We start from the raw sequence: 27,107 nt of genomic DNA, 5'->3' as shown, positions 1-27,107 counted from the left end.
TAGATCTAATCCTGAATCATGGAGATAAATTGTTGGTATGAAAAATTCATAACCTTCTATGGTAATTGAAATGTCTCTCAAAACAAACCATATTTGATGTTTTGATTTGTCTGCAACAATTATTTCTTTGGGTTTTTCTAACCTTTTCCAATCTCTTGATATGCTTCGTTTTCCGAAACATAATGTTGCGCCTGTATCTAAATAGGCTAAAATTTCCTTCTTTCGAAGTTTTATTTTGATAAAGGTAGCACTTGGATTTCCTTTACTCAAAATCTTGGTTTTGCTCATCTTCGGAATCTGTACAAAGTTCATAGAAACTTTGTTGCTCCCAATCAGAATCTGAGTCTGATTCTACTGGTTCATAACCTATTCTATAGATCATGTTTAGAACTTGTTTCTTTTCTTTAGAAACTTTCTTTGGGCATTCATTAGCATAATGTCATGTTTCATGGCATAGCCAACATGTACATGATTTTTTTACCTTTAGGACAGGTTTTATTTTTTCTAGGGTACTCCCTTTTTCTTCTATAGAATTTTTTCTTCCTATGTTTCTTTTTATCATAAGAAAATCTTTTAAATTTCTTTCTTCTAGGATATTTTCTTTTCCTCCTAGTTTTTTCACAACCATATGCTCCAATTTTTCCTTGGATTTTATCACAGCACATTCCTATTTGTGCGTCTCGTTTTGATTGTTTCTTTAGGCACTGTTCTTGCATCCAATTTCTAAGAATAGAAATTCTAGCTCCTAAAGTATCTTTAACCTTTCCTGAGGAAACTGCACTATTAAATTCGGTTTGAATTATTTGGGACATTGCCATAGGTAATTTTTGGTAAAATAATTCAACAACCTTTTGGTTTTCTCTGGTATCCTTATTTAAGTCATAATATAATTGTGAAAATTCACAAATATAATTTTCTATGTAACAAGGATTACATATGGATAAATTCATTATTCTCCATAATTTTTCAGTGTTAAAGGCGGTATTTGAATCTACCGTATCTTGCCATCCTTTGAATTCATTTAAAAGCCATTCAAAGATTTTATTGATCATTCCCATACTGTTTTCTGCAGTTTGTTCCTCATCAGGTTTTTCAGCTAAGAACTTATATGCATTACCTTCTGTTCTACACAAAAGATAATTAAAAATTTGTTTTGGACTTAGACCTTTTAAATCACTATCTAATTGTATTTGGATAGTATTTTTATTATACCAATTTCTTATGGCTTGAACAAGATTGTCAACACAATGAATATTTAAAATTCCACTTCCATCATTTACACTATGTTTGGGAATATAATTCATAGGAATTCTTTGGTATTTAGCTTGAGAAAATTCTCTATGGAATTCTGTGTTCCAATTATAAGAAGGTCCTCTTTTTGTTCCTGAGCTTTCGCCCATTTCTAATTGTTCTTTTTTAACGAAATTTCCATCGTCTTTTGAATCATCATCAGAACTAAAGTCGTAGACAAAATCTTCTAGATCTTTAGGTTCAGGTTCTTCCTTAATGGAATCTTTTTCACTTATGTCTAAAGTAGCCATAAGTTGGTCTAATTTTTCGAGTTGATACTCTATGTTTTCTTCTATACTCATTTTTTATAGTTAGCAAATAAGGTTTTTTCTTCGATTTTTTCCTTATTCCTCCCCCCTTCTTGAAGAGAAATATGTTGTTTACAACAATTTTTTATCAGATAATTAATCATGTCAGTGATATTGTTTAACTGAGGATTAAAAGAATGATATATATGAGGATATTTATGGTTCTCATTTTTATTATAACACGGAAAATCTTTTTCCATATTTACCCAAGTTTCATGGGGTCTTTCTAATCCTTGCTCATAATCTTTTGTAAACAAACTGTTTTGTTTATAGATTTGAGGTAAGGTTTCAAGAAAAGAAATTTGTCTTTCAAATCTCTCATTTAATTTATTGGTTTCGTCAAGCAAAGCTTTGACTCTGGTTGTGAGTGTATTGTTTTCTTCACTCATCTAGCTAATTTTTTAAGTTTGTCTCTTAAATCTTGAGCTAATCCTTATATTCATTGTATAAAAAATGATCTTCATTTTCATGGCTTTCATATAAATATTTATCTAAAAACTATTCAGCCGTTGTATCACACCATCTAATCTGTGCTTTTACTAGTGTAATGTCTTGATAATTTGGACATAATATAAAGGGTTGTAAAATACACTTCCCTGTTGGTCCTTTAATAAATTCCATATTTTATTTAAACTTTTAAAACCGGTTTTTGAACAAACTGATTTAAAAGATTTGACTTTATTGGAAAAGTCATTTGGGTGACTGCACCGTAGAATTTCCTATGAAACATATTGATTTTAGTCAAGTTTACCGGTCTAGATAGAAACGAAATTCAAAATTATTAATCAATCAAAATCCAATGTATTCCAACCAAATAAAAACTAACTTTTTTTGATACAGTATAATACACTAACTTAATTGGGTTGTAGTGTTAAATTTGACTAATGGGCTGCAGAAAAATATTAGAGTTATAAAAACTAACGATTTTAGTGGTAATTTTTCTTCTTCCTTCATGTGTTTCTCAAATCCCCCGATTTGTATGGATTTTAAAATCAAACAAATCAGGAGACTTTGAGAAGCACACTGACGTAAGAGAGAAGGACAAACCAATTTGAATAGTAGTTTGAAACCTCAATCTATCTCATCTTAACCAATAAGGTAAACCGGTTGGCCTGCTGGGGTCAGTATGTTTTGCCACCATGTATATCGATAAGATGCTTAAATGGATGCATTAACAATTAATTTAACGAGTAAGGTGTTTACAATATGGTCATGAATGTATTAAATTACAATAACATATCCGATCTTGTGCCTTCTCTTCATTGTAGGGACTTGACTAACAAAAACACACATATATTTTTACAATTTTGATATAATGAGAGACAATATGACAACCCTTCACATTCAATATGATAAAATAATTATTTACTCAATAACAAATTATAGATAGAAAATAAATAGAAAAATAAAAAAAATAAATAGAAAATATAAACGTAAATATAGAAAAGTATAAAAAAAGTGATGATATGTACTTGATTTCTGCTCTTCGCCCAGCACAAAACACTCGCGCCCTGCAGCCCTGACCAAAATACCCCCTGCGTGACTTAAGTTGTGCAGCGTGACTTAACTCACGCAGCGTGAGTTAAGTCACGCTAGTTTTAAAACACCCTTGCCTTCTGCTATGTGCTTCAGCAGTCCAAAACCTTTCCCACTACAGCTAGCATATATGCATATATAAGCTTATATGGTTGAAATGAATGCAAAACAAACTGAGAGTTTCCAAGCAGCTTTGAATATTCATATAACTCTGTCCTCTGTCCAAGCATCCATCAGATAAGTTTGAGTTATTTCGGAGACACGTACAAAAGAAAATATCAAATCATACTGAGCATGTTCTTTTAGAAAGCAATAATTGCTCTGGTGGCTTAATATACCATACAGATAGATCATTTATGAAGCTTAAAAATCACTAGATTGACGCAGTTGAAGCATGTAGCAGAAGGTAAGGGTGTTTTAAAACTAGCGTGAGTTAACTCATGCGGCGTGAGTCTCATGCGGCGTGAGTTAACTCACGCAACGCTACTTAAGTCACGCATAAGATACAACGTGCGCAAGTTAAGATGTGCAGCGTGACTTAACTTGCGCAGGGGTAATTTAGGCACGGCTGCAGGGCGCGAGCAAAATGTGCTGGGTGAAGAGCAAAATTCTATGTACTTTCTCATCAAAGTAGTTGGCCCAAAAACGGACTCTGGCCCTTTGATAAGGATCCTCTAGCAACAGTTTAGGACTATGATCCCAAATCTCATCGATGTATTCAAGAATGATTTGTGACTCACAAATTGATCTTCCTTTGTGCAAGAGAATTAGGACCTTTTTATGGACAGGATTGTACTTTAAGAGAGAATCACTTTTGTTTCTCAAATCTTCCTCGACATACTTGTAAGGTATGCCCTTCAGTTTAAGGGCTAGTTCTACTTTGGTGCAGTAAGAGCTGGCCCAGTACCCCAACAACACAACATCACTAGTTTCCTCATCCATTGATTATGATGAATTTTGTTTCTCTAAATTTATGTGGGTTTTATAGCTTTCATGGTCAAACTTTTGATTGTTTTAAATGTATAGTTGATAATTTATTTTTTGGTAGATAGACGAGATGACAAAGTCATCGTAAACTCACACACAAAGTGAAGGTACCAGGGTTCGAACCCTAGTCATGACGTCCAGCCTAACAATTTTTGCATTTTTGTCAGTTGAGCTAGGACTTATGGGACAATGCATAATTGATAATTATTAATTGGTTTTGCTGATATTGGTCCGTGGTCAAAATGAGAGATCATATACAAATGTCTAAATCATATACAATGAAACATTATTTCATATCTCTCCATTCTGTTCCATTCTACCGGATTCCATCAATCCAAACAAAGCCTAAATGAAAGTAGGAAAAGTAAATTCAAGAGTTTGATTAAAAAAAATTAAAACCTTATGATAAGAAAATGACGTTTTTATATATTTTATATTTCTGCAATTAATGTTTGAATGGTTGTTTTATTTATCTTTTTCCCACAAATACAACATTTTATAAATATACACGTCTTTGAAGCCAAAGCTACCGATGATACAAGGTTAATTAAAAGAATTTGAGATCAGATGATATGAAAAGGACGTTTTAATATATTTATTATATTTCTGCAACGATTTTATATTCCCGTCAATGTTTTACAGTCTTTTGAATGAATTATTTTTATAAATTTAATGAGAGAAAAAAATGCAGGTACTTAGACTAAAAGATTGTTTAACAAGACTTGTAGTGGTGATGATTGATAGGAAAATCTCTGATAGTGTAGCTTGTTCGGCTTCTTTCAAGTGTGTGAGAGTCTTACTGTCTTAGTCTCATTTCAAGGTGAAGGTTTTTTCGTGGCAACTGGAGATACTTCTTGTGTTTTCTGTAATGAGCATCTTGAATCGGCCTGTCACATTTTTGCTAGATGTCATTTTTTAGGTCGGATGTGGTATCATGTGCTTAGGTAGTTGACGTGGGAGTTTGTTTTACCTCCAGATGTAGCCATCACTACATCTTCTTAGTATTATATTAGAATTAGGTGCAGAAAAAAACGAGGTTGAATTTTTTTAACGTGGAAAATCATTATGTGGTCCTTGTAGAGATCTCATAATGCTCACATTATTTTGGAGCAGAATACATAGGTGTTCTAGTTGGTGGGTATGGTTAAATTCATTCTTGAAAATTATTTTTGAGAAAACATCTTGGCAGACGTGTTTCTTTTACGAATGGGATCATAAACCTATTATGTGCAGTGTCATGTGGTGGATTTGTCTAGGGTTTAATTGGTTGTAAGGTTATGATCTTAGTCTTCCTCTTCTCTTCGGATTGGATGGGTGACCCTATTGTAGGTTAAATGATTTTCTTACGTTGTTTTAGTTTTCGCTTTCCAATGGAGGGGATCCATTTGTTGTTGCTAGAGTATTTTTTGTACTCTTTATAAAAAGCTTTATAAAGGGATTTCAACTCTTTCATGGAATCATAACAAAATGACTCTTGAAAAGAAAAAAAGATGCAGCAGCTCCAATTAATCATAGTATCAGATAATTGCAAATTGCAAAACCTTTTTGCAGTTATATGTGGAGATACCATAGGTTATCAAAGACCGGACCAATTATTAAATTATCTAAAGCTAATTTAGCATTATCTTTTTTGCAGATTTGTAGAATGACTTTACATGATGCAAAACTTTTGACATAAGAAATAACGTTTCCCATATTTTCTAATACTAGATAACATTTTTTAACGTAAGAAAGTCACGTTTTATATATTTACTATAAATAAATCATGGTTGTTCTTATAATCAGTCAGACCATCGTGTGAAACCAAAATATAAACAAACCATATAGAAAATAGTAAATTACATAAAAATCCAGTTACTTTATTTAGTAGCATAATTAAGGATAGTATTCATATTCTGTGCTTCTAAATTCAAGTTCCAATAATACTTTTTATTTTGGCCACCAACTTGTCATGAGGAGGAAGTGTTTCCTTCACCAGAGGATGTTCCTTCAGGGCATTCACCCACATGAAAAATTTCGGCATCTTTTCGGGCGTGAAGACCTCTACATCACAGGCCTCTTGAAATGCTTCATAGGTGCAAGAAGTCGCGGCTACCACAATGTCGAGGAGTCCTAGTGTTTCACCGTTGAAGAATTGGAATTGCTTATGAAAATCTTTCTTGACCCCTTCTTCAAACACCACAAGTATCTCTTCCATATCTTCTGCAGCTTTCTTTCTCTCTTCCCCTCGAGATTGGAATATGCGGTAGCTACTAGGAATGATCTAAACATTGTCAAAATTAATGTATGTTACTGTTATATCAAGTCTCTAGGGATAAAATTGGCTACTAGGTTACATAAAAAATATTAGTGCTAGAAAAAAAGTGTTTTTTTTTTTAAATTGACCCGATGAGCCAACCCTATCCACCTTGTTCTTTTAGTGGATAAAGTGAGGCAAACCAATTTAAGTGGTTAGATACAACTAGCTAATAGGTTAAACCCACCGGGCTCAACCTATTTTACCTCCATAATTATTGGTAAGTTACTTAAAATTGGTGCTCTAACAAATATTTTAACGAGTAATGTGTTTTCACTATAGTCATGACAATTATATTTTTAATCTTGTGTCTTCTCTTAATAATTTTAGGAACCAAATTGACTAACAAGAAAATGTTTTTAGAATTTTGATATATGAGAGATTATAATGACAACTCTTCATTTTAATGATCAAAATATGTATTTCAAAATATGTATTTAGTCAATAACAAATTATATGTAAAACCCTTAAAAAAAACAAATTATATATAAATATAAGTAGAAAAGGGTTAACAAAAAAAAATAAGTAGAATACATAATTGCAAATATAGAAGAAAAGTAGAAAGAAAGTATGAATTATATATACTTTCTGATCAAAGTAGTTGGCCCAAAAACGGACTTTAGCCCTTTGATAAGGATCCTCTGGCAAGAGGTTGGGAATATGATCCCAAATTTCATCGATGTATTCAAGAATGATGTGTGACTCACAAATTGACCTTCCTTTGTGCACAAGAATTGGGACCTTTTTATGGACAGGATTGTACTTTAAGAGGGAATCACTTTTGTTTCTCAAATCTTCGTCCACATACTTGTAAGGTATACCCTTCACTTTAAGGGCTAGTTCTACTTTGGTGCAGTAAGAGCTAGCCCAGTTTCCCAACAACACAACTTCACTTGTTTCTTCACCCATTGGATATGATGACTTTTGTTTGTCTAATTATGTGGGTTTTATAGCTTTCATGCATGCGCAAAATTTTGATTTTTTTAATGTTATTTTGGTCCATAGTCAAAATGAGATAGTAGTATAACATATCATAATCTTAAATGCATTTTGTTTCGTATATTTTTGTGAGTGCCTTGGTGGAAGATAAATGTAAATACATTTATAAATGTTCGTTGAGCTCCAAGATCTTTCTTACATGTATTGGATTAGGTTTTATCCGCTAACCCTAAATTTTTATTATAAAAGTAAAATAATATAAATTTATTTTGTAAGCTGTAGCTTGAGTGATTTGATAAGCTTGACGGTTGTAAACGAATTGGAGAATGTATCCAACCCTCTTGAACATTTTAAATCTGAAACCTATTTCATGAATTCCTTAGTGATGGGTCACCAATATTTTTTTAATACAATGAAAAGTGAGAAAAGTAAATTCAAAAGATTGAATTGTTGTTTAATTTTTTTTTTCTCAAATAAAACATTTTTCTCTCAAAGAGTTTTATACTTGTACACATCTTGAAGCTAAAAGCATCCTAATCTCCGATGATGCAAGTTTGAATAAAACTTGATAAGAAGACCAGACGATAAGAATGGGATGTTTTATATATTTATTATTTTTGCAACATCGGCGTATGATCATATATGTGCTTAGCATCCAACAGGTGGAAGTGTTTAACACTGATTCGATACCGTAATATGTGATTACTTTTATTTTTTAAATTACAGACTATATAACATGTTTTTCTAAAATAAATTAAACGTGATTGAAGTATTATATGATCATTTATCATGTAAATATGTTAACTTTTAAAAAAAAAACATTTCATAATGTCCGTAATTTAAAACTGAAAAGTAAACCATCATTTCCTTCCTAAAAAGTAAATCATCCCTTCCTTACTAAATCCTCCATTCAAACACGTCAATCTCGTGCATGTACTCGTGTTAGTGCTTTCATAGTTTATTATATTTATACAACTATACAATTGGAACTTTAGAGAAAAAAGTTCCCGTCAAAGTTCTATGGTCGTCCGATTGAATTATTTTTATAAATTTAATAAGAAAAAAATGCTGGTAGGAATAATGACTTTTACCAACATTAAAATTGAACTAAGATTCTTTAAGCAAAGTCTTGAGTACGAGCCTTGTTAAACAATGTTGCATCAAATCTGTCCGCAATATAGCTGGTACTGTGTAGGGTATTGAATCAATGGTAAAATCAACTGATTAGGTAGCCTGTTAAAAATATTATGCGATTATTTCCACGTTACAATTTTTTTAATAGGCCAGGAGAAAAGACATACATCATGAAGAAACCTTTGGAACAAGTGATTATTTTGACTCCAAAATAATATTGTCACTTTGTAATTTTAATTTTGTTGGTTGTAATATTTCCGTCATTCAAATAAATTAGGAAAGGAAATGGTATGGAGGCTAGACAGTTATTTGTGAGACTTTTGAAGTTCAATACAGTAGAAACTCTATAAATTAATAATGTCAGGACCGGATAAATTTATTAATTTAGAGAGTTATTAATTTATCGATAAATTAATAATTATTAATTTAAAGAGTTTTTAAGTAATTATACTGTATATACCAAACAAAAAGGCAAATTAGTCTGTGCCTCTTAGAATTACGTTGTAGCGAACCTTGCGACTCAACGTAAATTAGTAACTACTGTGTTCATATACATTGGAAATCAATAATGACTTTTGAACTTTAAATGAAAATAGACAACTAATGAATCATATTTCAATAGAGTGTAATATATTTATTTCAGTTTTTATGAATTATTAATTTATGATTTTCTTGGGACCGAAAATTATAAAGGGATCTCCCGAAAAATTATTATCTTATTATTTTATCGAGTTTTTCAATTTTTTACATTGGCCCAAGTCGGGACCGGACAAATTTATTATTTTAGAGAGTTTATTAATTTACCGAGTATTAATTTAAAGAGTTTCTACTGTAGTTGCATAGTCTAAGTTGAGACTTCATACAAAATCAAGGACCTTTTTGGTGATTCACTGTTGTACGATTGTTTGGTTAATTTTCAAAGTATCCTAATCAAACATTAATAGCTAATTACATCACTTTCATATCAGGAATTTCAGTATACAATATTTGAGTAATATTGAGAATACGGACTACTTTTTTTTCAATACTTACTCTTATATTAGAGAAAATTATCCAGAGTTTATGTTTATGTACAACCCAATTTCAAAATGGTGGTGGGATCCACATCAATTTTTACAAAATAAGAAACTGAACGTTGGAAAGAAAGCGTTAATAGTTCTTAACACTCCTCATAATATAAGAAAATTGTTTCTCTCAAAAAAAAAAAATAAGAAAATTGTTATTTGAATATCTAGAAGTTGACAACATATTTGACATGTAAAAAAAAGACATCATTTATAATTATTGATTTAGGTTAGAGAGAAAACATCAATAAAAAACAAAATTGTATCTACGACTTACAAATACAATGTTGGACAACAATATTGTTTTGTTGTCCAAATAACATTTCTCTAATATACCGAGTGTTTAGATAGACCACAGACTTATTTGCTTATCTCTTTTCGGTCTCATTTTGAAAATCTCCCACTGCAGTCAAATTTCTATTCCATAACATTTGAGTTCACATATTTCCTCAAGTTACAACTTTTTTTTAAAGTACATTAAAATCAACTAAAAAATAAAAATAGAAGTTCTACATGCTAATGTAAAATTGAACACAAATCAAAGTTAAAAAAAGGTCAGAATCACTAGTACTCACTTCCTACTATAGAAGCTAGCTAGAAAAAATAAGTGCTTCTAGATTCTACTTATGTAAAAATAAAAGGTACAAATTAAGTGTAACACTTGGTTGTTGAATAACTAGAGGGAACATCAATAGGACAAAATGAAGTATCCCAAAGCAAATTTGACTTCCATGCATCACCAATATTGAAATTCATCAATTCTTGTTCATCAATACGAGGCACATTCACATTAACATTATAAGGTACCTTAACCAATGCATTATTATCATATTGGTAATTACCAAATGGTAATGAGTAGTCACTAAATTGCTCTTGCAACCCACCATTCATGAAATTTGTAGTTGTAACCTCATCACATGTCTTGTTAAAGTCACCAAGCATTGAGGATGATGACATATTCAACAACATTGATGAAACATCCATTGTAGATTTGGAAATAATATCACTATTAGTGTTAGATGTTTCAAGTGGAGATGATGATGAGAATATCAAGTTAGTACTAAGATCTTCATTTGAAATGGGCAAGTGATGAAAGGCTTTGTGTAGTAATGGACTAATAGTGGATTTATAAGGGGTAACATCTACATCAAAGTCTTGGTTATCATTGTTGTTAGTGTAGAAGTGGTTGGTTAAGGATGTACTCTTTGTCAATGACATGTTGTTTGAACAAAATTGGGTGATTTCTTGATTTTTGGTTAGCATATTAGAGGTTCTTGTTTCAGATAGGGAAGAAACCCAAGAGTGTGACAAAGCTCTTTGAGCTGTAGAATTTGTTTTCTTGAATATTCTACAGATAGCCCATGATTCCTGCATGTTAAAAGACAAGTTAAAGATGTCCATAATTCCATAAATGATATTTACAAACACTAACAATTAAAACCTAAGTTTTTTTTAAAAAAAAAAAATTCATATACATCACACCGTACAGAATGTTGTATCGGTCAATAAATTATAACCGCTAAAATCATTAAAAATGTTTGACTTTATTCATAACTATTTTTAAAGTCACACATATGACCAACTATGATATGTTGACAATGTCAACAAGTTTTTGATACTCCCTCCATCTCATTGCAACCATTTCATTTAAAATATTTGTCTCAAATTATTTCTCACTTTAGAATACAAATACAACATTTATTATTAATATAGATATTTTAGGCACACAATTTTTAACTACATATTTCAACATAGACTAATCATTTTCATAAAAATATACTTAGAATTAGAGGGAGTTCATGCAACCTATGTTGACATCGCACGAGTTACATTTGACTGCGATTCTCCATAATATCAAGGATCGTAATGTGATTGCATTGAAAATGATAACTTAAATTTGCTAAGATAATGATAAAGTTTACTCACATTAGCAGGAATGGTTTTCTCCAAGTACTTCTTTGGTGAAAGTGGATCTATGAGAGAAGGTAGCCTGAACTCATGCATCATCCAGTCAGTTTTGATTCCTTTAGCAGCTCTTCCTTTGTAAAAGACTAAGGATTTCTTTAGGCCAATGCACTTGGAACCTTCTGAGGAGTAGATAGGTTTATCTGTCCCTGTAGCTTTCCAGAATCCAGCTCCAGTTACCCTATTAGGCCTTGCACTGTTTCTGTATTTTCTGTCTCTTGGACAGTAGAAATACCACTCTTTCTCTCCTGTACTTGCAAACTCTACACACATACAATCATACAAACATATTAGTACTTGTGACACTGTTTAGCATAGTTTATGGAAAGTGGAAATTGCTTATGACAAGTCTTAAACTTTTTTTCGTTTATTTCTATAAGTTCTTCAGGATAACTTATGAAAACAACTTATGACTTCTTTTGTTGATAAAAGTTAGACATGCAAAACATTAATGTAACGTGCGAACATCCCAACTAGGTTAGCACCTTAACTATTATCAATCTTCTTTAGTATGCAAGCCTATATCGAACCAGTTTGACTTTTGTAATAGAAATATCTTATATATAAGTATTTATATGGTAAGCGTGTATGCTATAAGCACTTAATTAAGGGTTATATATGTGAAGAACCAACAAAGATATTTAAGTGTCTTGTCTTACTTGGAAGATCCCATGGATCATATTTATAGATATCAAGCTGCTTGATGAGCTCAATAGACAGAGGCCTTTGTTGAACCTTTCTCTTTAGGTAAAACCCAACAAGCTCTTCATCAGTTGGATGAAACCTAAATCCTGGTAAGATAACTTCATCAAGTTTTTCACCATCATTTCTTTCTTCCATATCTAAACCTATTTTCTTCTACAAATAAACCCTAACTATATTAACCCTATTTAGGAATATTTTTAACCAAAACTAGCAAAGAAAAACAAGGTAGAAAAGTGGAAGATGTTGTCAAAGAGATGGTTGAAAGTTTTGAAAAACAACAACAAAAACCCTAGAAGTGCATGACATATATGTGAAGTTTTTCAAAACTTTGAAGACAATGAAGAGTTAAGTGAGAGTGAAGTTTTTGAGTTAATTTGAAGTCATTATATGCTTCCTGATAAGGGGTCTGCCACCGAAGGATCAGCCACTTTTTCTGGTGACTTTTAAAGCATTGTGTGTTTTGCGAGGATTGCTTAGATTTGGTTTATGACAACAAGCAAAGGGCAATTGGTCTTAATTAAAAATGAACAATTACCAAGAAAAATTAATTAATGTCACTTACTATTCAAGTCAATAAGAAATCACTATACTAGAGATTTTATTATACGTACTTTTTGTTAGCAAAGGTATCCTCGCATACAATTTCACAAGATAATTGAAATCTATTTAAGAGGCTGACCTATTACGACAGATGCTTTTCAATAAGTACGTTCAATTATCAATCCTTCCGATCAAATGTACGCGAGTATACTGCTAATATCTATCTCTTATGCCACATTATAAGTATCATAGTACAATACTTTTTCTTTTAAAAAAATTAGAACTAACCTATCACAACATATGTTCAGTTGGAAGTTTACCCGAGTTAAGAACGACCTAAGACTCAAAGAGCAGTGTCAAAAATATTTATATATATTACCTACAAATGAGATCTTTACATTGACTACGAAATTAAAACTAAGCTAATATGAGTTGAATTTTTATCAATTGAGCTAATCTTTGTGAGATATCATAGTACAATATTTTGTTTATAACATATCATAGTACAATACTACTTGCTACTATTTCTAACTTTGTAATATTTCTTTAATGTTGATTTGTCCATGAGACTATGACCTTAATGGTGGAATCTCAATAAAATGCCTAATTTGTAGGTTTGGGGATTATGATCATATATTTAATAACCCTTTAAACACATTAATGTCATGAAAGCTTTGGTCTATCCATTACTACAAGTCAAGACACCAGATCAAAGTTCCATGTAAATTAATAATATTTACATAACATAATGTTTGAAACTTTGAAATAACATTTGGAAACGTGGAAAGTGAACTAGATTCCAAAACATAGCTCAAATATATAATTCAACTGCAAATTCCACTGTGACACACTAGGATTATATTATTGTAGGCTTCTTGGAATCCTAAAATCCAGTTTCTATTCCATTCTCACAGCTTCTATTCTACTGATTTACCAGGTTTGAATCAGTTGAATAATATTATTAATCTAAAAATTCAAATAAAAACAAGCGAGCGTGTGATCAAAGTCTAATAATATGCTTGAGGGGACCGCTTTGCCCTTTTAGGAACATTATGTCTAAATTTTTACCTTGAAAATGCAATTTAGCTCTTTTTTTTACTACTATCAATGTGTCAAACATGAGAGTTAGGTAAAAACTTATTTTCAATGAGGTGTTACATTGTATTTGCCACTTTTTTGTTTGAGTTTTCTCACCGAGTAGAACAGTAATAAACTCGTGAATTTTGACTTATTTGATAAAAATAATAATTAAATATATATATTTTTGCTTATGAAGTGAATAACTTTTGATTTTAGTTCTTAAAAAAATATTTGTATGAATGCATTTTAATTCATCATATTTTTATAAATATAAAGATTTGGCTATGTGCGTGGTACTAGGGGTGGAAGTAGGTTGGATCGAACTAGGCTTTGCAAAGTCTAAGTTTGACCTGTCAAAAAATTTAAGACATGTGTTTGACTTGTGGTATGTCATTGCTTATTTTTTAACCATGAGTTTGGCCTTTTGAAAGCATGTCTTGTCATGTTAGCATATTGGTTTCTATCACGGTGTTTGGTAGCTCAATCCAGTGTTCTTGATCATTGTTTTTGTTTGTGGTTCATGTTTTGGTGGTTCCACGGCGGTGGCAGCTGTTTTGATGTTCTATAGTCATCGTCGACGCTACAAACGGTGTTCTTTTGGGTTTACCACAGCTCTCTCAAACCCTTTCAGGTGGCATCCATCAGATCTGGTTTCGTGTTACAGATCCAGTTTCATATCTGATTTGTTCTCCGATACTTGTACTAAAGAATCAGGGGTTGTGCTTTAATCTGCTTCAATGCTTCATGATTGAACTGGGGTTGCATGGCTAGAAATGGTCATGTATTCAATGTGATTTCATTCACTATGTTTGAGTTTGAATGCGGAGCTCAAAAGAGTCGTTTAGCTTGCTGCCATTCGTTGTTAAGAGTTGATGATATGTAGGCCCGCTTTCCGTGTTGATGGACAATCCATTCACTAAATTGTATACCACTGTTTAGTTTTATTAAATAGGGGCAAGTCCACTTGTGTTATTTTAATATTTTGTATTACCCGTTTGGGTCGACCTACACTTTTCAGTGAATTTACTATGTTATGTTTATATCCCCAAGTTTTTTTTATGTATTTTTCCCTTTTTTAATAATATATATTTTTGCGTATAAAAAAATTGTATTTAAATAAGTAATTTAATCTATGTTTAATAAGATTAGGGAACTAATATATCATGAGATTAAACTCTTTTTTGATATATAACATGACTTGTTAGATAATTTGACTATGGGAAATGCTAACAAGTGCCCTAAGGGCACTTGATAAGAAACTTAAAGTAGTAACTTTATCTTGGAAATTGTGCATTCAACATATTGAAATAGTAAAAAGCAACTTTTTTTACATGAAATTTCACAATTATTTCCTTTTTTGATTCCTTAACCATTGCGGCATTGGTTAGCAAAACCCTTTGACTATATGTATGATATAATATTTCAATTTTAATTTACAATAATACATTTAAATAAACAAAAAATACATAGGCTAACAAGATTAAATCATTGACACCTAAAAATCCTTAAATTAACAAATTAAAAATTCAATTCAAAGTACAACATTTAATATAATAATAACAGTTATAAATTATATTATTTATATTTACTTAAGTAGACCGGTCCCATATGTCTAAAAGATTTCCATCATAGCTCATGCGACTTGACCATTTTAGTTAAATAGAACTCACATGCGGTCGCTTTAGCAATTAAGGAGAGCTAGTCGTTAGATTTTTCATGCCTTGGACGAATTGTGGCATAATTTATTTAAAGTCTTTCTTTTTACATATTTTTTTTACAAAAGATACATTTATAATAAGGTTCTTTAAAAATATATTTTCAATAGAATTAATCAAAGCAAGTTAAAATATATATATATATATATATATATATATATATATATATAACTATATAACTATATAATACTAACTACTAAAAAACAATTTGACGCCCCTAAAAATGGTACCCCTAAAAAAATATCCCTCGAACTGGACTATGGCTGAAGTTTCAAGATCGATGTGAATCCGTGCTTCGGTTCGTATCTGGTTGGATTGGCCTGAAATGGCGTTTTACTTGCTTCTTTTAGAAGGGAGTTGTGGAACTTGGATCGTTCTGTGTTGGCAGACGATTCATACGCCTACTCAATACTCTGAATGTTCACTCTGCGTTTTTTTGCAATTTGGTTTCGTGCCCACACGTGGGTTCGCTAGATTTTCTGTGGTAGTGATTGTTTAGGGTTATTTACTTTTAATACCATTTATGTACTAAATCGTTCCGTTTCATGTTGTTTTTGTGGTTTACTACGTCAGGTACATGTCCCTCAGTCTTGTACTTCCTGCTTCTTTTTTTAATTAATTTTCTTTTTGGCTTTAAAAAAACGGTACTTTGGACTGCCGTCCCTACACGATTCACTCTCCTTATTACTTAATCTATAATTAAGACGATAAAGGTGTAAAGGAAAAAGGATGAACACATAAATTTATACATGTTTATTGTCCAAATAAAAAATTCTCCTATCCCAACAATAAAAAATCACTAACAAATTAAGGTTCACAGCCACCAGACGAACCTCTTGCTCCAATGACCCGCTTCTTTTGTTTATTGTCTTGTCTTCTTATTTATAAAGCTACGAAGTTCTTTGGATCCAATTGACCTACTCGTAAGAGATATAATACAAACGGAGAAATCTTGTGTGGTCGGTCGCAAGAATTTGAATACAAGATTGATAACACTCATATAAATGGGAAAAAGGCGTAGAAAGAGAAAAAAATATTATATAATCGGTATATATTTTTTAAATAATTATATGATACTCTCTCCGTTTCAAAATGAGTGTCGCTTTAGCCAAAAAAAATTGTTTCAAAATGAGTGTCGCTTTCAGTTTCCAATGCAATAATAACTTTTTTTTTCAATTGTACCCTCCAATTAATACTATGCACACTACTTCCAAAGTATTACTTTTAAAACTAATCAATAGTTAATAAGGATAATTTGGTAAAATAATCATTCTCTTTCTCTTAATCATTGCATTTCTTAATATGTGTGTAAACACCTAAAACGACACTCATTTTGAAACGGATGGAGTATATACTTTTATATGTGTGTTCAAATAGTGTCTAAAAACTTCTGACCATTTAAGAAAAATCTCTACAAATATGACACGGTTTGTTCAATGCAACTAATCGATTAGTTAGTTGATACCTCTAATTTGGTTGTCTTTTTTGTAAGTAGCTCCTTTCAGCGGTAGTCTAGGGACTATTTTTTTTTTTTTTTACTTTAGAAAATTTATACTCCGTCCCGGAAACAGATCCTCTTTATTTTCTCTCATATTTTTTAATCTTAACGACTAAAATTCTTGTTTTACTTAAATCTTCTTTCTCTTTATTTCTTAATGGATGGTGGGGATTTCAACGGATCCTCATTTTTCACTTAAGATTATTCATTCTTGCTTTGTTCTACATCTTTGTATACTGTTGTAAGGTGTTTGGTCCTAAACTTTTTTGTTGCCCATGAAGAAGAGTTTCTTCACTAGATCAGATCATCACATTAGATTCAATCTCAACTCTTTCATTCAATATTAGACTTTATCTCAACTTGACACATCATATTATGTCTCCCTCAAGTGTGACTCTTTGGGTCCTTGATTCAACACGGAGAATCACTCCTGCTCCCTCGGGTTGTATCATCACATTAGTCTAAGAGTACACACAAAAATGAGTTGAACACCACATATTCATCCAAAGAGCGGTGCTAGCGACAACCGCTTCAGCACTTGCTCTTGAACACTCGATTGAATAATGGAACCACGTCATCACTCAATTCTCGGCTACCGATTCTTTTTATTTCTAACACTTTTTACATTTATTTTTATTAATATTTTATTTAATTAGTTGCCATTACCACTATTTTCACACTATCTTCACCTCAAAAACGTTGTTCATGCCATAGATTCACAATCATTTCTGTAATTGTGCCCAGATTCGTGAAGGGTAGATACATATTCCTTTTTCTATTATTTTTCTTTTGATAGCTTATTGCTTTAATTGAATACAACAATCATATTTTATAATACTAGAAAATAATCAAAACTCTACAGAATCTATATAATCTGCAATCTAACTCATCCTTGACATTTTCTTGCAAATAATAAAATTACACGCTCATATTACGTACTTTGCTCGGCAACAATGACCATTTTTATTTCAAAAAAGTTCCATCTCCATGTGTGACCATGAATATGATTACAAGGGTGAGGAAGAGCCGAAGAGGCATCTAAAAAAACAAAGGACGAGTGTTGTTGGATGAAGGTTTGGACCTCTAGTGCTGGGATTTCATGTTGATTGAGCGGTGGAGATTGACGTTCATGGTGATTTTTCTTATAGGTACTCTCAGGTTGTAGTCTTTGGAAAAGAGAAAGTTGTTTTTCGTTTGGTGTGATTAGTCGACTTGCTTAGCCTGTAAACCGGTAACCTATTTTGAAATAAGGGTAACGTGGCCCAATAGGCGAGCGGGTGTTTAAGGGCGATTGTGAAAGTAACTGTACATAGCATTTCTCTTCATCCAAAACCAATAGGTTTATGAGTTCTATCATTTATAACTTGTTCAATTTCAACTCTTCTATCTAATGTGAGATTTAACTCACTTAATATATCACAACATTTTAATTTTTTAAGATTGTGAGGTTGTTGCGTTAAAAAAAAAAAAAAATCACAAGCTTGCCAATTAACTCGTTCAAAACCACACATTTGCACTTATTAAACATTCATTTATGATCAGATTTGAGAGTTTTCACCTTTAAACCAAAGTACTAAGTTAACACAGTAATATGAGTTCAGGTACCTAAAGAATTTTATATAAGAGAAAAACACAAGAAAGAGAGTTGAATTGTATTGATTTTTCTGAAAATATTTTTTTAAGTGTTTATGCAAAACAAAATAAGCAAGATAATCAGAGAGAAAGAGAAAACAACACAAGCAATTATCCTAGTTCACCCTACAATTCAATGTTGGTCTAGTCTCCTTGCATTTTCAAGGGGTTTTCCACTATAATCACAAAAGATTACAATTACCTAGACACACAAGTCTAAGATTTCCTTGTCTCACACAAGAGGACTTCTACAATCAGAGTTTACAAATAAGTTTGATTGTGTTTAGACTTTGATACTCAAAGAGTGGTAAACTATCTTAAAGCTCAAGAAACCTCTACACTTAAGAAAATTTAAGATTGAAAGTTTGTAAAAAACCTTAGTGTTTCAAAACCAATAAGTTGACTTCAGAGTCAGAATTCAATTATATGATCTTACACACTTGAATATGTATTAGAGTACCTAATTATTCTTTCATACATTGTTATTATCAAAACTTTAAAGACCTTGTTCTAAAATCCATTTTAGTTCAGCGGTTTTTAGTTAAGCCAAATACTCATGTTTCATCGATGAGTTAGGATCCTCCTTCAAGACCACATACCTAATTAATACTTCTATCTAGATTTTCTCGAATTTTTTGATTTGCCAAATATGTCTACTGGTTGGATAACAAGTACCGTACAATTGATTAGTTGTAAATTTTGAGCAAGTCAATGACAAACTTGGGACTCAAAAGTCAGTGAAAGCTCCATTCACCCCAAAATCAAGCCCTCGGTTTGAACCATTATTGACCTTGGGTTTGCTACCCAAGCGTGTAACAAAAGTTTAAAACATAGTCAAACTCTAAAAACCCACAAATATATGCCTCTTTCTACGTGCAACACACCGTCACCACCAACCCTATCAATAAGGGGCCAAACTCCAATTTCTAAAGTTTCATGAATAACTTCAACAAATTAATGCTAACAACGAGTTGCCTCATGGCCTCATTTAAACATGTTACAAAAATGAATGCACCTTAAACTAATAATAAATTGGTTTGTCATGTGTTTCTCGTCACTTTGTCGAGAGATAGTCATAGAGAGGGGAAGTGGACTTCACGAAAAAATATTAATTAGAAAAGGAAAAAAAAACGTAGCTTTACTAGTTCTTAATACAAATTGTAATGTTGTTTACATTGACATTTTGTTTAAAAAAAAGTCAATCAAATCAAATCAAAAACACAAATACTAGTGCGATTACATATAGAAGTGTAACGGTTTCGTTTGGATCGGTTTTTGAACAAAAAGATGTCCTAGCCAATGAAATTTTCATCGGATCACTTTGGTTCGGGTTTTACTGTTTTTCAAAAAAGAAACAAAACCAAATCAAATTAAACTAACCGGTTTGACTCGGTTAAGTTGATTGGTTTGTTTGAAGATACAATTAAAAAATTCATATTTTCACAAATTTGTATTTCATGCATACAACATACTCAAATATTTTATGGAACTTTGTTTTCCATGTTCTCTGTTTTTACAAACAACTTTGTATAACTAACATGAAAAACTAACCAAGAGATGGATGATCCCAGCGGCGGTTAGGAACGATAGGTTAGGTGTGGTTGGCAGCTAGTGTTCTTTTTTAGTAAAAATAATAGAGTGTGAGTCATGAGATGAGATGATGATGAGAGGAAGTGAATGAATGAAAGACCTAAATCTGTTGAATATGGATTTTGAAATGGACTCAAAAGTGGTGGCTGAAAGTATCTATAAGGGGGATGGTGTCTCTGATTTCATGGCCATAATACACGATTGTAGACACCTGTTGATGACTGATTTAATGAACTCTGATGTCAAGTTCTTTAGGAGACAAGTCAATAGTGTTGCCCATAATCTAGCTAGGGAGGCACTAAATCATGCTAGTTTCCAGTATCATCTTAATATTCCACATTGTATACATATTTTGATTAATAATGAAAAGCTATAAGCTTCTTTCCCTATGAGAAAGATATAGAAGATCAAAAGAGGGTTTGGTTGAGAGGATCTAAAATCTTAGTTGGATTTAGCGAATAGGGCTAATCTGCACTAAGTGGTAAAAGATCAAAGATTGAAGCTATATCAGAATTCAGCATTTATGCATTACCTTGTGCAGTTATAAGTGTTCTCTTGTGTTATGTGATAACATATGTTTTTATTCCTTTGATTTCTAATTCTGAATAATGAATCTCTTTCGATTTATGTGACTTGCCTGAACCAAAATCGGCATTTAAACGAGCATCAAATTGGAAGTCAAAATGAAAATATCATTAATAGTGTTTGTTAAAACACAATAAAAAAGTAATAGAAGCAACTCTATTGGAGAATCAACAAGAAGAACACAATGCTCTTAAGTTGCTTGTTCCACAAGATATAGAAACCCTAGACTAGTTTAGGGTTAGTTACATAGTAAAACTAACTTCCTGGTTTGTAGGAATGTTGGGATAGAATATAGTAAAGCTAGTACACAGTAGCATGTAGTGTATAAGCAATAACAAACTATATAAGCTACTTGTAACCACTTTTCTCAATAATGAAAAATCTTACATTTCCTTCAATATTCTTTCTCTAGTTTTTCTCTCTTTTACTGCATTTTCTAGTTACTCAATAGTGTTTTCCAACAGAAACCTCATGGTGGGAATCAAAATGGAAGGTTTTCTAGCTAAAGACTCAAGTTGGGCAGAGAATACATTTCTTATGTTCAAAGCTTAGTATATAAGAACATATCACCAAATGCAAAGGAGTCTAGCACTGGCTTCATGATGTTGCTTTAGGATCTGAACATAATTAACTATCACCTGATTTCAGCTCAAGTGGCTAACTGTTGTTGATTTTTGTCTTTTTTATTTTAGTCCTCTAATTTGAGGAAAATATATAGGTTGGATTTTTTTTTATTTTTTTTACAAAAAGACGAGGGATTATAATAATTGAATAGAAAATCATTAGTTGATAATGTTTAAATTTTAACCTTTATTTTTTAATTTTATATTAGTTATAGTTCGTCAATGATATTGTTTTTGGAGACCGAAATTTTGGATTTAGATATAACGAGATTGAAATCGTGACCAGAGTAAAAGATACCAAGGTTTTACAACTGGAAAGTTTACCTCAACTCGTTTTTTCCAGGTAAATTCGACTCGTAAACTCGACTCGAGAACTCGTACAAGTTTATCTAAAATTAAATAAAATTTATTATTTACATGACATATGTAAACTAATATAATATTGTTAGTCCAATAGTGCAAAATATGACTAAATTATAAAGGCTTTCAACCACCATAATAAAATATTATGTTCAACTAAACATCAAAATACAAAATAAACTTGCAAAATCATAAATCTCTTAAGTCTTAACCATCCCAAAAGGTCAGTTTCACAAGTTCCTACAGTTGTTAATAAAACTGTAAAAAAAAAAAATTAGACTTACATTCCGATTTTACTCGAGTTTACCTAAGTTTACATGATTTTACCCGAGTTTACCGAGTTTGACCGAGTTAACTCGAGTCAAACTCGTCAAACATTCTGATTTTACCAGAAATCGAGTTTACCTTTGAGTTGACATGATTTTGGTACCTAAAAACGTAAACTCGGTAAATTCAGCGAGTTAACACTCGATTTGTGGAACATTGAAAGATACCAAAAAGACACCATGCTCGACAAGCCAGTATGTACATATTCATTCCCTTCTTAAGAGAAGAGTATAATAAATTGAAACTTCCTTGCAATACCAAATCAATTGGTGCATTTGTCTCCAATTTAAGTATTAGCTAAAAGTATAAGTCAATTAGAAACACAAGTGATTCTGCTAATAAACAAGTGGAAAAGGAGCCAATATGTAGTAATATCATTGAATATGAGAACAAAACAATCTTAGCCTATGTTTGGATTCAAGTTGAAGTGGGTTTTCTCGCGTCCTAATGTTTGCTCTACAAACAAAGCTTAGTTTTTAGCAATTGAGAAACATTCTTTATGAGAGACATTCATTATTCCCCTACGTAAAAAAGAATACTTGATGTCTACAACAAAATTCTCACATCCTATATACATATATAATGAAATTAATGAAACAAATAAAATAAAAAATTTAATATGTATAATCCTTTCTCCACTAATTCAAGTAACTCAAAATTTACTTCACTTTATTCATTTGTTTAAACCTTAGCTCCAACTTCAACTTATTCTGGCTTATTCTCCTCTAATTACTGCAAAACTAGTTTAACTTCAGGTCTAGCAGAAGGTAAAGGATCAACACAATGTAAAGCCAATTTCAATTTATTAAGCAATTCATCTCATATGGATGGTGCATCCCTCATGAATTCAAAATCAACTCCATGCCATTGGTCGGTTCTCCAATCGGTTTACCAGTTAAAATATCCAAAAGGATAACAAAAGCTGTAAATATCGGTCGTTGTAGTAGGTTTCTTTGTGATTGTTAAGAATCCTACATCGGATAGGTGATGACCTGACAATGTGTTTATAAGTAGGGGCAATCCTCACCTCACAAGCCGGTTTTGTGGAGTTGTGCTAGGCCAACCACGATTTCTAGTTGTGTCAACCACAATTTCTCGAAGAGTGTTTAAAATCTCTGGTACATTGTAGCCAATACTTCCTTTTATAGCAATGACGTTTTTGTTGGCTGATAGCCAATACTTCCTTTTATAGCAATGACTCTGGTACATTGTAGCCAATACTTCCTTTTATAGCAATGACGTTTTTGTTGGCTGATAGCCAATACTTCCTTTTATAGCAATGACGTTTTTGTTGGCTGAAGTTGTCATTAAAATACCAAATATGCGATGTGAGGAGTTGTGTTAGGCTCAACCACGATTTCTAAGAGTCGTTAAAATCTCTGGTGCATTGTAGCCAAGAGTTCCTTTTATAGCAATGACGTTTTTGTTGGCTGAAGTTGTCATTAAAAGACCAAATCTGCGATGTGAGGATTTGTTTACTCATCTAATAGTATGTCGCTTGAGGTAAGCATCTTTTCATCCTTGTTTTCCATTCGGCGATAATTTTAGGTCCGTTAGCTGCAAGTATATGTTTAGAAATATCAGAATAAGAAGAATTGTCATATAAATTAAGAAATAAATGCAATGCAATGCAGTCAAGAAATCAATTATTAAAGACAATCACATGATCTCGAGTCTAATTCTTTGAATGAGATCAGATATTCAAAGCTCCAACTTTAGTAAATTGAGTCAATAATGATAATAGAAAGTTGGAACATCAGTCTTCAAGTGCGCGAGAGTAATTGATGAAACTTTATTTTGTAAACTATCATTGATTGATACGTTTGGTGTGAATGTGCAAGGCACATCAAGGATTCCAAAGTATCCTGGAGGGGATTTGCGAGTATACCCATTTGCATTCAGTTGGCACAAACTGGTGGGGGCAAATCGAACCTAAAGTTTAGTGTCACACACACTTTGAAATTTATGTGCACTTTTCATCATATTCATTTATATATTCTTGTTCAAGTTTTGAAGCAGTTCCCCAAGACAAGTTCTAACATTTAGTGTGCGTGAATTTTGACAGTAGGATCTTTTAAACTAAAAAAAAGGGTGATAGGTTAACAAAAGAGTGTCCAAACTAAATCCTATAGCATCATTACAAGGTTGCATCATTGACAAACATATGTTGAATAGTAACTTTAAATCTGGAATTTCAAGTGAAAACATTCATTTGGTAATAATTTGCATATATTTATCTTAAAAATAAAAGAAGGTAAATGAGCATAAAAATTTATGAGGTAAAAAATATATAAAACTTACCGAAAATCTGATGACTTAATTCCAAATAAATTAGCAGATTTGTTCAAAGCATGTCTGCAAATTTGCACCTTGGTGGAGCTATACATTCTTCGGTATTCAACAAATACATTTTCATAACTCTTCATTTGATATCTTACATCTGCAGGATCTACCCCATAAAAAATAGGTATAACAATTTGTCCATACCTCTCTCTGCATTGAAGTATTGTGACAAGTTCTTCCAAACACCAACATGAAAAGCATAGTCTTGAGAGAATATGATCAAGGTAATTCATGATCCTTCAATTCCTCACAAGTGATTGTGGTATTTTATCTCCCCTTTTAAGTTCGCCATCTTCAAAGGCTTTTAATTTCTTTCGACGAAAAAGCCTCAATCAAATGACTAAGAAAATCCTCACGGATGTCTTTACCTCGTAAGCTAACGAAAATATCAAATTGTGTTGTTGCATTAATCGAAATTGAAGAAAATTGAGAACTTATATGATGCCACAAAAGTAATGTTTTTTTGCGAAACGTTGGGATGGGAATTAACGGTCGCAATTCCTTTCTCTATAAAATCAAAATAGAAACAAGATGACAATAATTAAGCATCGTTGAATAAAAACCTTCTCACAACGAGCCAAGAAAAAACTAAAAAAGTGCATATTAAATTTGTTACTTACTTGAATATAGTGTTTCACCATTTAGAAGAGAATTCCTACATGAAAATCTTCCAATCTTCTGAATGGAACCAACCGTTGCGGTTATATACTGCCGCAATACAAAACCATGCAATACAAACCATGCATCATACAGCTGCAATGTTAGAAATAACCAAGAGGGTAATTGAGAAGATAATACTTTTAAATTAAGACCAGTGTAATCCATTGAGGATCGCGAAAAATAACAGTTTGTTCAAATTCTATTACGCAACACTCCTATAGCAGCCAACTTCACAATACTTTGTACTATATAGTGTGTCGTGGAACAATGGTGCTTTGTTCAAATTTTGCAGTGCAATTTTTGACCTTGATATTAAACCTAATCGATGTTGTAGATGTTAGGAATTAAATTATCCTGTGCTCCAATATGTTGAAACTTCATCCACTTGACATTTATTTCAGTTGAACTCATACTCATTTACAATCTGCCTCAGGATATTGGAAGAAGCAATGTCATTGATATTACATTTTCAAGTATGAAATCACACTCCCACATAGCATTGGATCCGATAAATTTGAGGGTTTTAATTAAGTGATTGAACTCAAGTGGTTAATGAGCTCTGCCAAAGGATTAATGGTTCACGAGATCCCGAGTTTGATCCCTTAGTGGAACAATTATTGGTCAAGTTTTACATACCTCTAGGCCGAAATCCACGTTACTAGGACCCCTAGAAACCGGAGGATTAACACACACAAAATCAGAGAGGCTTTTGAACAATTTTAGTGGCCATGGAGGAATTACCATGGAATTCCGGAGGGAAAGGGCGCAGATATTTTTGCGCATGTGTAACGGCATCAAATTTGTGAATGTGTTTGGTTTGATGTTGGCAAATTACATTATGATTTTCTTTGCATTAAAAATGATAAAATATATTCATAATTTTTTATTACACTACATTATCTTGAAGAGCTTATACAAATAAGCTAAACTAGTTTATAAACATATCATAAGTTGTCTTCATAAACTCACTCAAACTGTCTCACAAGTGTTTATACTGACAAATAAACTCAAATGAATCAATTAAGAATGTAAAATCAAGAAACATTTGTTTGTTATAGCAATTAACAAGGTTAATTTCCATTCACTTGCAAACAGTGAGGTGAGTTTCATACACGCCATAACCCCCTATCCCCCTGTCCCCCCGTTATAAACGCCTCCAGCCTCTTATAGGCAATATGACAAATTAAATGGTTGATATCGTCGTCTCCCGACTTTTGTCACACTTTGTTTTGTCGCACCTTTTTTTTTTCTTTTATTTCCATTGTTCCTCTCACCTACAGCACAGTCATATTCCATTTGTTGAATGAGATTTTGATACGTTGAGTGGTTTATGGGGCTGATGCCAAACCCTTTTAACTTCACCTTGATGGAACGGAATAAGTTGTTTTGAATAATCTACCATGGATCTATATAAAATGACCTTTCCATTGATGATAATCTAGCAATCAGTTTTGTTGTTGTGTTTGGCGATCTCATCAAACGTAAATGTTTTAGCATTTGAAGAAGCCATTTGCTGCTAGTTGCTGCCTCTGTCACACAATATATGTATGTAAATTTTATAAATAAGTTGTTTTCATAAAATAAGTTGTTTTGAATAAGTTGTTTTTTTAAAATAAGGTGTTTTGCATAAAATAAACTGTTTTGAATAAGTTTTTTTATTTTTAAATAAGTTGTTTTGAATAAGCTGTTTTTCAAATAAGTTGTTTTGAATAAGCTGTTTTTTTAAAATAAGTTGTTTTCATAAAATAAGTTGTTTTTAAAATAAGGTGTTTTGCATAAAATAAGCTATTTTAAATAAGTTGTTTTTTTGGAAAGATCCAACAAAGAGTTCAAGTGGTTTCCTTAAAAAAAAGTTCAAGTGGTTTGGTTCGGTTCAAACGGTTCGGTTCGGTTCAAGATGGTTCGGTTATGGTTCAAGAACTGTTAATAA

At 32.0% G+C, this 27,107-nt stretch overlaps 2 protein-coding genes and 1 long non-coding RNA gene across 3 annotated transcripts in view; all 3 read right to left on the bottom strand.

Annotated features, from left to right (window-relative positions):
- The window catches only part of LOC146921487 (uncharacterized), a 91,521-nt gene extending 74,795 nt beyond the window's left edge, over positions 1-16,726 (bottom strand). Inside the window, exon 1 of the long non-coding RNA XR_015012154.1 lies at positions 16,637-16,726. This is a non-coding gene — a long non-coding RNA (uncharacterized LOC146921487). The remainder of the gene's footprint in view (positions 1-16,636) is intronic.
- On the bottom strand, positions 5,878-7,333 carry LOC146921489 (glutathione S-transferase U10-like). Its single transcript, XM_085714886.1, has 2 exons — positions 7,003-7,333; positions 5,878-6,384 (listed from the first exon to the last, which is right to left on the bottom strand). The coding sequence occupies exons 1-2, from the start codon at positions 7,324-7,326 to the stop codon at positions 6,031-6,033; spliced, it is 678 nt and encodes a 225-aa protein (XP_085571012.1). The 5' UTR covers positions 7,327-7,333; the 3' UTR covers positions 5,878-6,030.
- FEZ (NAC (No Apical Meristem) domain transcriptional regulator superfamily protein) lies at positions 9,939-12,676 on the bottom strand. Its single transcript, XM_085714885.1, has 3 exons — positions 12,179-12,676; positions 11,481-11,782; positions 9,939-10,922 (listed from the first exon to the last, which is right to left on the bottom strand). The coding sequence occupies exons 1-3, from the start codon at positions 12,357-12,359 to the stop codon at positions 10,203-10,205; spliced, it is 1,203 nt and encodes a 400-aa protein (XP_085571011.1). The 5' UTR covers positions 12,360-12,676; the 3' UTR covers positions 9,939-10,202.
- Positions 16,727-27,107: the final 10,381 nt, after the last annotated feature.

This window comes from Medicago sativa, chromosome 5 (assembly GCF_051527215.1).
Source record: "Medicago sativa cultivar Bolivia chromosome 5, Bolivia_mono, whole genome shotgun sequence".
NCBI lineage: Eukaryota > Viridiplantae > Streptophyta > Magnoliopsida > Fabales > Fabaceae > Medicago > Medicago sativa.
Note: the sequence above shows the minus strand (reverse complement) of the source record. Positions and strands in the feature narration are given on the sequence as shown.